This window comes from Lineus longissimus, chromosome 12, assembly GCF_910592395.1.
Source record: "Lineus longissimus chromosome 12, tnLinLong1.2, whole genome shotgun sequence".
In the NCBI taxonomy this organism is placed as follows: Eukaryota; Metazoa; Nemertea; class Pilidiophora; order Heteronemertea; family Lineidae; genus Lineus; species Lineus longissimus.
Window position 1 is genome coordinate 16,160,315 of NC_088319.1, and position 13,367 is coordinate 16,173,681.

General features: G+C 43.7%; 2 protein-coding genes across 2 annotated transcripts; one reads left to right on the top strand and one right to left on the bottom strand.

The window, feature by feature from the left end:
• The first annotated feature begins 518 nt into the window (after positions 1-518).
• LOC135496751 (neuralized-like protein 4) lies at positions 519-12,475 on the top strand. Its single transcript, XM_064786235.1, has 23 exons — positions 519-683; positions 1,003-1,357; positions 1,670-1,875; positions 2,075-2,213; positions 2,607-2,695; positions 2,800-3,058; positions 3,195-3,288; positions 3,712-3,979; positions 4,144-4,312; positions 4,481-4,735; positions 4,851-5,099; positions 5,268-5,551; positions 5,824-6,036; positions 6,260-6,358; positions 6,619-6,750; positions 6,920-7,087; positions 7,313-7,471; positions 7,604-7,862; positions 8,150-8,251; positions 8,486-8,624; positions 10,595-10,710; positions 10,940-11,084; positions 11,267-12,475. The coding sequence occupies exons 1-23, from the start codon at positions 519-521 to the stop codon at positions 11,469-11,471; spliced, it is 4,269 nt and encodes a 1,422-aa protein (XP_064642305.1). The 3' UTR covers positions 11,472-12,475.
• LOC135496752 (uncharacterized) lies at positions 8,949-10,107 on the bottom strand. Its single transcript, XM_064786236.1, has 3 exons — positions 10,074-10,107; positions 9,691-9,871; positions 8,949-9,465 (listed from the first exon to the last, which is right to left on the bottom strand). Exons 2-3 carry the CDS (start codon positions 9,865-9,867, stop codon positions 9,073-9,075), a joined length of 570 nt encoding a protein of 189 aa, XP_064642306.1. The 5' UTR covers positions 9,868-9,871; positions 10,074-10,107; the 3' UTR covers positions 8,949-9,072.
• Positions 12,476-13,367: the final 892 nt, after the last annotated feature.

Sequence of the window (13,367 nt, forward strand, 5' to 3'; positions counted from 1 at the left end):
GCGGTTTAGCAAGCAAGCAAAAAACGTACCTCATCATTGCCGCGCTGTGAGTTGCCTGCTGGGCATGGGGTCATCCTCTCACTGCAGCTTTAGATCGTTTCTATTGATGCACTCACACAAGGCCTGATATGCGACATTCTGAACATCAAGGTTTCCCTCGGCACTTGACCAAGCTGAAGTCGCAGCAGCTTGACGTAACGTAACGTCTGCGAGGGGAGGATCAGTACGTCGACTGACCGTGGTTTGGGGAAGGCTCTGCAGCAAATGGATATACAAACTGTACAGGTAAGTACAGGATTATTTATTAACATGGGGGTTCCCATACTCCGTCCATACACATCCCTCCAATTACCAAATCATTCGGGTGTGCTCATCTGAAGTTTACGGTGCAATGCTTGAACTAAACTACGCTATTGAAGGAGTCGGCCGCCCCTGCGCTGACGTCATGCGAATCATTGAAATTTGCCTAATTTATGACAATGACATCTACTGTACGGTTTTTACGTTGGATAAGTTAAATGGCAGCGATGTTCCATTCGAGGACAGGGTCCCTCGTATCGCTCTCAAATGATAATAAAACAGCTCAGCGAAACCACCCAGCGCAAGAATTCAACAATGGGGTTGTTCTCAGTAGTGAGCCGCTGAAAGATAATCAACTTTTTGAAGTGAAAATCGACCGGAAGGTGATAAATTTGCTAAAAACCTCTGTTTTCATTACATGATTTTGACTTTCAAACATCACATGCAAATCACTACATGACATATGATACATACATCATGCATACATACATGTAGGCCATACGTACATACATGTGATAGGCCTTGCACATATATATTCCACTGCAGTTACATGAAACAATTCGTTAATACATGTCGTAGGTACGCCTACGATTGACGGCATTGCAACTGATCCATTCCAGATAATGAGATATGATGGATCTCGCAAAACGTCATGATTGATTGGTTTCCCAGTCATCACTTAACCGTGTCTCTTCCTTTTAGGTGAATTCATGGAGTGGTTCCATTGAACTCGGTATAACATCATGTGACCCTGGCCGTCTGAACTTTCCAACGAGCGCCACAGGATTTCGGGAGGGGACATGGGTAATGTCAGGGAGCTCTATTCTTAAGGACGGACATTCGTTAATAGAAGAATATGGTCGAGATTTAGATCAGTTAGCGGAAGGCGACCGTGTCGGCGTCTTACGGACGTCTAGTGGATCCTTACATTTCTTTATCAATGGTGCTGATCAGGGTCCGGCTGCTACCGGAATTCCGAACACTGTGTGGGCTGTTGTTGATATGTATGGTAAATGTGCTCAAGTTACGACTGTGGACGACAATAGTAGAGAAATAAGTGAGTAAATTCAGGAGACTTTACTTTACAACATTTTGTTTGCGTCAGGTCTCTGTTTCTAATGCATAGATGAATTTTCAAACGAAACTAAAGGCATCAATTTTCCTTTATCATTTCAATAGGAAGGCTGATGTTCACTAAATCACCCCACAAACAAGGATTTTTGTCACTTTGACAATTACATATGTACCACTGCATTAGTCACAGATCTGGTCGTAGGTTACAGTGATCACAGTTTCTTGTCTCAAATAACAAAGTCGTGTTTGGTCCAATTCGTATTTATTTCTGAATCGATGTTTACTTGTTTTCCAGTGATCTCCAATGAACTAACCAATGAAGCCATAGCTGAGGCGTCGTATATTCATTCCAACGAACGTTTGACTTTTCACGAGCGCTGTGGGAGCCTCGTTAAGCTGAGTAACAACAGGCGCACAGCAGAACGGCGGCGCCCTCTTGATGAATTTAATAATGGTGTCGTCATGACGAACAGACCTATTAAGGATGATGAATTATTTGAGGTGAGAGATAACTATTCGTTCGACTCAAGTGTGTTGTCTGTAGTTCAAATTTTGCCATTCTTTAGCTTTGTAAACAATCAGGGCTTCTCTGTCATCTAAGTTAAGTATCAAAAGTTTAGGGACTGTAATTTAGGTCTTTCTTGCCCATCAATGGATCAATAATGCCTCATTGCGTATAGATTCTGCCTTTTGATTTCAGATTCGCTTAGATCGCCTGGTCGACAAATGGTCTGGTTCAATTGAGGTGGGAATCACCACCCATAATCCTGCCATGCTCGAATTCCCTGCCACCATGACGAACATGCGTTCAGGCATGGATCCATTCCAGATGCAGAATGGTCAGTAATTTGCACTCGTGTTTGCATGTGGGATTGGAAAAGTTAACTAACTGGAGCCATTTTGCAGCTATCACGATAAACGTGATGATTATGTGACCCAACCAACATGAATAACGTGTCTTGATGGGCTTTCCAATTCCACTATGATTTGATGCATGAATGAAAAGAGTTTCAGAATACCTGTAACTCAGCTTCCCAGTCTGATTATTCACAGTATCAGTCTGAGCTAAACATGCTAGAGGAATATCATGGTGTACCAGGGCCTATAGTCCTTAGACTTGGACTAATAGGGCAGTATATTCACCAGACAATATATGTAAGTTCTCTCTTGTTCAGTGTTAGGCTGGCAAGAATCATCTCAGAGTTGTGAGAATATAAAACTTTGTTTTTCAGGTACAATCATGATGAGTGGGTGCGGCATTCTTACCAACGGGAAAGGAACGCGTCGAGAATATGGTGAATTCAACCTTGATGAACTAACGGTAAGGGAATGTCTTCAAGTTTCTTCCTGGCGCAGGAGCCATTGATCTGAAAAGGCTGGTGGATATCTTAAACAGAATGTAATTGTTTTGTTGGCTCATTTCAGGAAGGCGACCGGATAGGTCTGATGAAGAAAGCCAATGGAACACTGCATTACTACATTAACGGCATGGACCAAGGTGTTGCATCCAGTCGCACTCCGGCAATCGTGTGGGGTGTGGTCGATCTGTACGGCATGGCTGTGAAAGTGACCATCATTGATAGCAGCGACCCAGGCTATTCGGAAGAGACGCAGAGTCTCGATCGACGAGTCAACAGCATTTTCCGCCAGTATCGGGATATGTATACAGAACAAGAAAACCATGGTAGGTAGAACAATTACTGTAAACTTTAGAAAAAAATCGAAAATTTCATGATTTTTCTGAGACCTCTTTAAAATGATCCCTTATTTCTGATATTGGGGAATGTTCATACATATCCATCCATTCCGTCTGCTTTCAGATGATAACCATGAGGTTGAAAAGCTATTGTTTCACCCTCATTGTGGATCGCACTGTGCCGTCACCAATGGCCAGAGGACGTCTTACAGGCCAAAGTATGTTCCAAAATCCTCTAGTCTAGCTGCTAAACTCTTGGGGTACTGAAATGTACTCGTACGGCATACCCCTTTAAACAAGTTCCATCAATAAATGTTGCATGAAACAAAGAGTTACAGGAAAACCTGCAACTTGATCAGCTTGTTTCTTCAATATCAGTCTGATCTTTGTACATGCTAGATTAAAAATCATGGTGTACCAGGGCCTGTAGTCCTTAGACTTGGACTAATAGGGCAGTATATTCACCAGACACTTACCGATTTGCTCTGTGTCCTGTGTCCCATTGCCAAAAGCCTTTGCCTTAATACTACTTGTAATACAGTAGTAGCAGGGATAAGTGAACAACAAACTGTTGTTGATGCATCTTGCTTTCAATATCCACGAAACATCATCAGGAAATGTATTCTGCGTCTTCATTCCAGTGCAATGGATGATTTCAACAACGGTGTTGTGTTGACCCAGAGAATCCTTCGGTCAAGTGAGATGTTCGAAGTTCGCATTGATAAAATAATTGACAAGTGGGCAGGGTCTATAGAGATCGGTGTGACAACTCACACACCGATGGGACTTGATTTCCCATCGACGATGACGAATATTCGCTCTGGGACTTGGATGATGACAGGCAATGGCGTCATGCATAACGGAACAACGACCATCGACGACTATGGTCAGAATCTCGATCGGCTGAAGGTTAGGTTCAGAAAACAACTCTTGATGTTGATTCGTTTCAAAGAGGTTCAAAGATGTTGATTAGTTTAGTTTCTCTCAGTTGCAGTCATTTTAGCATCATGCAGTCATGATCTCAAGAATTGATCGTTATGTCGTGAAGATTCTATCTGTGGTTGTTTTTGCAGGTTGGTGATCGTGTGAGCGTGTCTAGGAAGGAGGATGGAACTCTACACTTCTATGTCAACTCCGTCGACCAGGGGGCGGCTGCTACCAATGTCCCCGCCAATGTTTACGGTGTGATTGATCTCTATGGACAGGCATCGCAGGCCACTATTGTTGATCAGACTGGCACATGTGAGTTGGTTTAGATTGATTCCAACCTAGTTTCTCACTGCTGCTAATTCACTCGAGTATCTTTTCTGACTGTTTCAACGCATCAAGCCAACCCACGCACACGTAACAACAAAATTGGCGTCGGTGCAAAAGATCACATTATGATGATGTTGTTATTTCAAATTTCAGTTGATATGGAGAGTCCAGCTGAAGCAGTTGGTGTTACAGAAGCTGTTTCAGACTCGTCTGAGGAATTGCTATTCCATCACCTTCACGGGAAGAATGCCACCATCCTAAGTGGAGGGAAGACAGCATCTCGACCTAACGCCTGCGGCGAATTCAACGATGCTATTGTGATGAGTAATCGGTCGTTACGTGATAATGAGTTGTTCGAGGTGATGATTGAGCGCATGGTGGACCGGTGGTCGGGCTCAATAGAGGCAGGTGAGTCAAAACATGAGTATACACAATGGAACCCCCCTTAGCAGGTAGTGAAAGGATTAAGACTATAATTGTGTGGTCTCTGATATCACATTATTTTGAGCTAATCATCTTTCAGGTGTTTCACTCATCAGACCAGAGGAGATTGACTTTCCTAACACCATGACAGATATCGACTATGACACTTGGATGCTCAGTGGATCTGCAATCATGCAAGATGGTTCAACAGTTCGCAACGGTTACGCATGCGACCTGGACAGTCTTGCGGTTTCGTCAAGAATCGGCATGATGAGGCGCTCGGATGCCACGTTACATTATTTTGTTGACGGTGTTGACCAGGGAGTTGCATGTACAGATATACCCCGAGGTAGGTGCAGTCAATTCATCGGGCACCAAACATGTTCCTCCTAACGTTGATTGAGCAATCGGGAAGTCTCGCCCTGTAAAGCACAAAATGTGACTAGAGATGGCCAGTTAGCCAATGTGAAACATTCTTATGGGATGAATTGAAAGTGATAGTTTCTCAATATTGCAGGTGTTTATGCTGTTATGGACTTGTATGGTCAGTGTGCCCAGGTGACCATCACAAATGGGTCCGGTGTGCAGCCACAGGAGGTTAACCATGTCTCCAGCACTGAGGTGACACCTCATCAGTGCGTGACCACCTCGGGCATGAATGGCATCAGCCATCGGTTTAGTCAATGTTGTGGAAAAAACGTGGCGTTAAAGAACAACTGCTGCTCTGCTCAAAGAACGAAGAACTTTAACCACGGGCTCTTGTTCAGCTGTGATCCTCTCAGAGCCAATGAAATATTTGAGGTAGGTTTATCTTCAGTTGGTGGGTTGCCTTTGAGAAAGTTTTCAAATATAAGATTTTCTCCCCCAAGTCTAGCCAACTGTGAAGCATTTGCTTGCGAACCCATTATACACTATACATGTAAAGCCAGACTCCATGCTTCTGAATATCAACAGTTTTGCTGGATGTTCTGCATGTGACCCCTTCGAGAGACGACTCCATTCTGCAAACTGAGTTGTTTGATATCAGACTAACCCAAGACCCTAACTTTAACGATGTCAGACTTGCCTTTCAGATCAAAATTGACCAAGTGGCTAACCAGTGGTCTGGGTCTCTACAGATCGGCTTGACAGCGATGGCCGTGTCAAATAGTTCGCCCGTATCAAATGTGCCATCTTCAGCTCTAGAACTGAAAGCTAAATCTGCGTGGATCATTGCTGGTTCAGAAGTGAAGAAGAATGGTGTGACTATTAAGGAGAATTACGTGCCTTCTCTGGAGAGACTGGAGGTAAGGCGCCCCAAAACGTCGATGATGCGACCATAAATGTTTGTTTGCGGTGATCATTGCTGCGGCAATAAGACCTGCGATAGAATCCAGAGACAATCTGGGCGGTCACCCAAGTTCACTGTGGTTTCCCTACTCTTACATTTTAACTGAGTCGAAAGTGCAGCTGCAAATTTGTTTCTCAAGGTACTTAGGGAACTTGTTAATGTTGAATCTTTCCCTGCAGGTGGGTAACCGCGTTGGTATCAAACGGTGCTCGGATGGCACGATGCATATCTACATCAACGGTGAGGACATGGGCATAGCAGCTACCAATATACCTAAGGTAATCTTGCCAAAGAATTCTCATCACTCTGAAAGCTGTGCATGTAATCAGCTTAAAACCGCATGCAGGATGATATTCTCTCTCAACAGTCTACCACATAATGATATGTGCAATGCCCTTGACTTAGAAGACATTATACCTGCCTACGCCTTTGAGGAATTGATTCCAAACTGGATGTTTCGGTTTGGCTGTCTCACAAAACATCACCAATTGGTCTGTAACTATTGTACAGTTAAAAGCAGGTTCAATTTTTCTTTCAGAATGCCTTTGCTGTAATAGATTTGTACGGTAGAATAGAGGGCGTGACCATAACGAGTTCATCCTTTCAAGATGCCCTCAATTCCTCACGGCCACCCTCGATACATTCGGAGAGTACCTACGAATCAAATGAGGTGAGCTATTCATATTCCTTAAAAAGTAGTATCAGTCGTTATGAGCCGAGGGGGAAAGAAACAATTTTCAGGACGTTGTTACCCCATCATCTCACTGTAATTTGAGCCCTTGCCCCCAAAGGGCTAGGAAGATCATTGTCATTCCTAATTGTCATAATCTTTTTTTCAGCGGGAACAAGATTTAGACACAGCCAACAGTATACAGGTAGAACTCCATGGTAACCATGGTAAAAACATTCTCCTTAGCAACAAGAATCTCACAGCCAATAGGACAGCAAGTTATAATCAAGGAATGGTGGTCAGTAGTCGGCCGTTACCAAGGAACTATATATTCAGGGTAAGGAGAACTGTTGTACCTCATGAGAATTGAACCCGTGACCTCGGCTCAGAGGTGACACTGTCGTCTATTATCGATATTGGGTGAAGTAGAAGGAAACCGTAGACCCCGGTGGAAACCTACGAGTCCTATGTCTGTAATTGGAACCCATCGGCAAAAAGTATGGCTATGAAGCATTGTTTTGGAGTTTTTTGAAGCTGAAAGACTCTTTATGGTTCATTTCAGGTTAGAATAGATACTCTAGATCTTCAGTGGACGTCCTCCCTAGTGATTGGTGTCATCGGCTTTCAGCCCGATAAATTCACTTTGCCCGTATCCGCTGTTGGCATGAAGCGGCCGTCTTGGATGATCCAGGGTGATTCCTTATTCCACTGTGGGGTAAAGGTAAGCAATTTGTCACTCTATCTGTCAATGTTAAGCTAGAGTAGTTTGAGCCTACTGATCGGTCCTTGGAAAGCATTGAGGAGCTCTCTCAAATACAGAAACGCAAATGTGATGACATTTTCCATTTTCCAGGTAAAGGAGCGCTATGGTCCAAACCTCGACAGTCTGCAGATAGGTCATGTGATAGGGGTCATGGTCGACGACGACAGCGCGCTACATTTATACGTAAACGGCGTCGACCAAGGGGTTGCAGCGAAAGAGATTCCGAGTGTGTGTTACGCGGTGGTTGACCTGTACGGGCAGTGTGATCAGGTCACCGTGGTGAGAGATGATGACGTCTCACAGCCACCGTCACCTCCAGATCAGAGGGAGAAGGCAGACATGGTCGAAGGTAGGAGAATTGAATATTCTCTCACTTCTCTGCTGAGCCTTCATCAGTGTTAAAATGAGACTATTAGCAGGGGCAGTTGGGTCAAATCATGTCACAGGAATCCCCCCAATAGGTGTCTCTACAATCTCAAACCTGACCAAGTTCCCACCTATGCATGATACTCACATCATAGGACATAGGCCCGCCGTACCTCCAGCCCTCTCTTTAAGCCTTTGCTTGAACAAGTGATCGTGATATTCGGTTGGTCTCGCATGTCTGTTTACATTGTAAACTTTCTCTTATTTCAGGTGTAAAAGAAAAGATCTGTCCTCCAATAGAAATTAATCAAATCAAGAATTGTGAATATCAGAAAATGTGTACGCGATATAAAGTTTCACTCGGGCTTCCAGGTAAGTTCCTTACTTGTAGCAGGGTCCTCTTGACTGTTAGCCAAGAGTTCGAGCCACTGGACCACTGTCGCATCTACCAGGTTGTGTTATTTCTCACAATTTTCATGTTTACAGTTTCTCTCTCTTTCAAGTGGCTCTCTCTTTCAAGTGGCTCTCTCTTTCAAGTGGCTCTCTCTTTCAAGTGGCTCTCTCTTTCAAGTGGCTCTCTCTTTCAAGTGGCTATTTCTATTTCAGATGGTTATTTCAACTCGGACTTCAATATTTGTTTTTGTGAGACGTGCCATAAGATCCGTGGAGATGAAGCGTATGTACGACAAGGTGACCCACCCAAGGAATATGGGGTACCATTCGGCTGGTGCCGGTTTGCACTCAGGTAATCCATCTTTATTGTTATTCTACTGGAAGAGCACAGCATTTCAGCTTACTCCAATTTAACAACTTTGAGTGTGGTCTGTTGCCGAGGCCAGAATGGTCTGCCGTAATTGCATAAAAAAGATACAATTCTAGCGTCATGCAGCTACACTTTATTTGGTTTTCATTTAGTCACATGATTGTACTGACAATAGTGATGGGTTATAATTGAGATCTGTTTAGCAGAGGCTTGATACGTTTTAGCTTACGTCATTCTAAACAAAACAAATTCAGCCTTTCAATGGGCCCATGTTTTATAATTTACCCTGTATGGTTCACATGTGGTTGACATATACATGAGGTATTCTTTAGGTCTTGGACCAGAACTAATACTAACTAGTACCAACTGCTGTCAATTAAAACCGTGATGCAGTATTGTCCAAACAGGATTTCTCAAAATGCTGTAAGACTTAGTCAGAGTCACTGCTGCTGCTGCTGCTGCTACTGCTATCACTGTTTCGACCAGCATCACGCCTAGCTTGTTTCTTCACGACCCGTTTCTTTTGGTTACGTTTACGCACGCACAAAACCCACGCTTCCGTCAGCTCATCTCCTGTGTGCTGGACCTCCTTCCCACCCCACGAAGTAAAGCCTTTCCTTTCCGCTATCTTCACCTTGCCAAGTAGGTTATTGATACAGCAGGGCGACTTGCCGTCAATGTCCAGTGGGTGGTACTTGCCGGGGTTTTTCTCGAGGACACAAATTCTTACCCAGTGGTAACCGGTTTCTTCATCCTTGACGAGCACTTTGAACTTGCCGAAGTTGACCGAGTCTTTCTCATCGCCACCCCATGGAAAGTAGCCCTGTGAATAACAATGAAGATATTTCTTTACTTTGTCTCATGTTCATGGAATTTTCATTCTCGGGCCTTTCTGAATTCTTTGAGAATTGACGGTGTGTAAATCACCAAATTTTCATGGGTGGTTTTAATTTCACTGATTCTTCTACGAATAACTGAGATTTCAAGTTAGAAGATTCAAAGGTTCCTAAATTTGCATGACATTTGGAGAAAGTAAAGTGTTGCCTACCTGGAGTCCCTCAATATTCTTGTCCAGGTTGGCCCGACCAAAACAGGAGGAGTTTCCATCAGGCCCGTCCCAGAGCGCGACCAACGAGGCATTCTTACAGCGGTGGCAACGCACGTAGCGTTTCGGTGCAGGATGTTTTGTCTCCACATCCGCCCAGTTTCCGTCCCATTTCGGCATGATTCTGGATAGAGAAAATTGATTTTTGTCATATGAGCCTGTCCCAAGGCTGTCGTACACCAATGCAGTCGACTTCAGAAATACTGTTCAAAGGTTCTAAGCACAGCAGGCCTAATTGGCCAAATTATGCATAAGTCAAAGAAGGAATGAATAGAATGTATAAAATGTCAATGGTTGTGATTCAGTGGTCTGCAGTTGATTCTTACCTTGTGAAGGTTTGCCTGGTCCTGGCCTTGCAGATGACAGAGTAAGAATGGCATTCAGTGTCTGGCACTAACCTTTTATGGTTTACCCACTATATTTGTTATGCGTACACAGAATAGGCTAATGTTCTTTGGCATAACCAATCATTACATAATGTTGCCCCTTTATATTTTTTCGCCCCACCTTCCAGTTACAGGATATTGAGTCACTTGGTCATTTGCGTTTAGTAATTCCTTAACAATCGAAACTGGCCAGTGTTGTATTGAATCAATAACTATGCCCATACAATTTGAAATCCATAAGAAAATATTTTCTAAGAGATCACAGTATGATTGCCTAAATGATTGTTTGAAACGAACTAGTCTTCTCAAGACACCATGGTCCCATTGTGGTAACAGTCACGGCTTTTGATCTGCTCAGACCTGGGTGTCTTTGTTCCAATAAAGAGAAGCACTTAGGCTCCATTCTTGTCCCCAGATCTCACTCTCATTGTAACTTTCCCTTGACCCCTTCCTCTTTCTAGGATGCCGGCTAAAGCAGACGCCATGAATGTGTTTGAGAAGTGGCACGTGGCCTATCATGGCACGCAAGTCGGTGCCATTAGGAAGATTCTCGACTGTGGCCAGCTTCATACCCCAAGTGAGTAAACATGCCCCTCCCCCTCAAACTCGTACACAAAACACACCAAGAGGAACAATATTGCTTTAAAAACCTTCTTCCTTCATCGGTCAGGGTGGGCAAGTCCTATTCTGCCAAATTGAGAGATATAGTAAATGTTGTGGTCATGCTGCTGGATCAACCAGTTACCTGACGACGATAAACTTGCCTGTAACCAACATATTTCTGACTTTGAGTGTTTCTGCTGCAGGTGATGTGATGGGAAGTGCGCTCCTGGCACCACAGCCAACATACTTCTCAGAAAAGAAGAAACCAGATGACTGTGATCTCAAGCAAATTGTTGTTTCACCAACTACGAATTATGCCGCTTGCGATATCTTTGCTCCAAAACATGAGTAAGTACGGGACTGACGAGTGCTGTCCTTAATAGAGAGATGTCCTGAATGAAGAGATCAAATCAAATCTGAGCAACCAGTTGTGTTCCAGATCTAGTGTCCCGAATCTGAATAGAGATGTTTCCACTGAGGGAGGTTCCCTTGTATTCTTCACTCTTTCATTATGCTGTTTCTGTTTTCAGGTTCCGAGACCCGAAGACAAGGAAAACGCACCACACTCGCTTGTTATTCCAAGTGCTGATCAAACCCGGATCATACCGTGTCGAGCCTCAGTCGATTGGAGCCAACGAACAGATTGATTCACGATTCAATAACAATGAGCTTGAGTGGTCAACGAAGGAGCGGGGTGCTACGATACTGTCTGGACTACTCATCAAAGTCGATTAATGAAACTAATTTATTCAAATGTCTGATGCAGCGGTCAGTCAATGAGAACCCTGTACCCCCCCTCCTCCCTGTTGTGGGATGAATGGCATGAGCGCCTAAACAAACTTCTTTCAAATTGTCCTTTGACAGCAATCCCGAGGGGTTCCAAACATTTCTACCGACTCTTTACCACTTCTGCATTGGTTTTAGATATGCTCTCTTTTATAGTCAGTTGAGCTACATGCATGCTATTCATCAGACCATTAATTTATTAACATTCATACTTCCGTGCTTCTCAATGGTATGTTGAGCCTTCCTTAAGCGCTTTGGGAAGGTCTTTCACCTCGACCTCCACAGTAGGGGAACATTAGCGTGACCCGGCCCTCAGTCGAGCTAAAATCTTCTTGTACACGCTGCAGAAGCACATCCACTACCATACAGTGTCATATAGACACGCTGTTTCCATTGACGTTACTCAAGTGATGAGTGAGTGTAATATGTCTTGTGATGCTTAATTCTTTGTTTAATACTGCTGCAGTGTGCATCCATGCAAAACTGTTGTGATCTTTTTGTTACTCAGACACACTGTTGGTTGAGGTCGAGCACCAAGTTCTCATCTTACTCTGAGCCTTTATTCTTTGAGGTCACCTGTCACGGTTCTGGAAGTTGTAATGGCAACACAAACTACATAGTGAGATATTGGGGAAATGCCTGGCAAGATCACAATGTCATATTTTGTATATGATAAAATGGGCATCGCACAGCTTTCTCATGAGAACGTCTTTTGTTCAGATATACCCTTTATAGGCAGTCAGTTTTACAAGAGGCATGAGAAAGCATATTAGATTCAATAGCTTATGTGAAGTAGGCAATTGTGTTGTTGAACGTGAAATTATCCATTTTGGGTATTCTGGTTATTTTTGTTTTGTATAGTTGTAAAAGACTTGTACATATTCATAATTTTGTTTATTGATGGGCTAACTACTGCAACTAAAGTGATTATGTTGAAATCTTAATAAATATCAGAGAAGTGTACATCGTAGTCTTTCTTTTTCGTTAATCCTAGTCTTATCACAAGCTTCGTCTCCTTTGCATTTGGTGACAAATTTGGTTGTATCCCGAAATGTCCCCAGTGTCTATGCTTGGTCGTCCAGATCCACTTCTGTGGCTGGAATTTTCAAGCCAGACACTGGTTGTGATAGACCAGGGAGTGTACCTCCTGTTTCACCAGCTAGAGCTTGTGAGGCACCAGAGGACAATGTCATGAAAAGCAGGGGACCAAATTTTATCAGTGGACTATTTCACCTGCTACACCAGACACCGGTTGTGATAGACAAGGGGCTGATCCTCCTGTTTCACCTGCTATAGGTTGTGAGAGACGAAGGACAACGTCATGAAAGAGAGTTGACCAAATTTTATCAGTGGACTATTTCACCTGCTACACCAGACAACGGTTGTGATAGACAAGGGACCCATTCTCCTGTTTCACCAGCTATATGTTGTGAGAGACTGAGGACAACGTCATGAAAAGCAGGGGACCAAATTTTATCAGTGGACTACTTCACCTGCTACACCAGACAACGGTTGTGATAGACAAGGGACTGTACCTCCTGTTTCACCAGCTATAGGTTGTGAGAGACGAAGGACAACGTCATGAAAGAGAGTGGACCAAATTTTATCAGTGGACTATTTCACCTGCTACACCAGACACCGGTTGTGATCGACCAAGGACAGTACCTCCTGCTTCACCAGCCAGGTTGTGAGAGATGGGGCAACATCGTAAAGGACAAGGGACCTTCATGTTGAAATGAGTGGGCTATTTCACCTGTAACACTAGACACAGTTTGTAAAGGCGCCTGTTTCAGCTGCTGTTGTGAGAAACGGGGACCACCAGGTTGTAAAAGACATTTGGTCAAG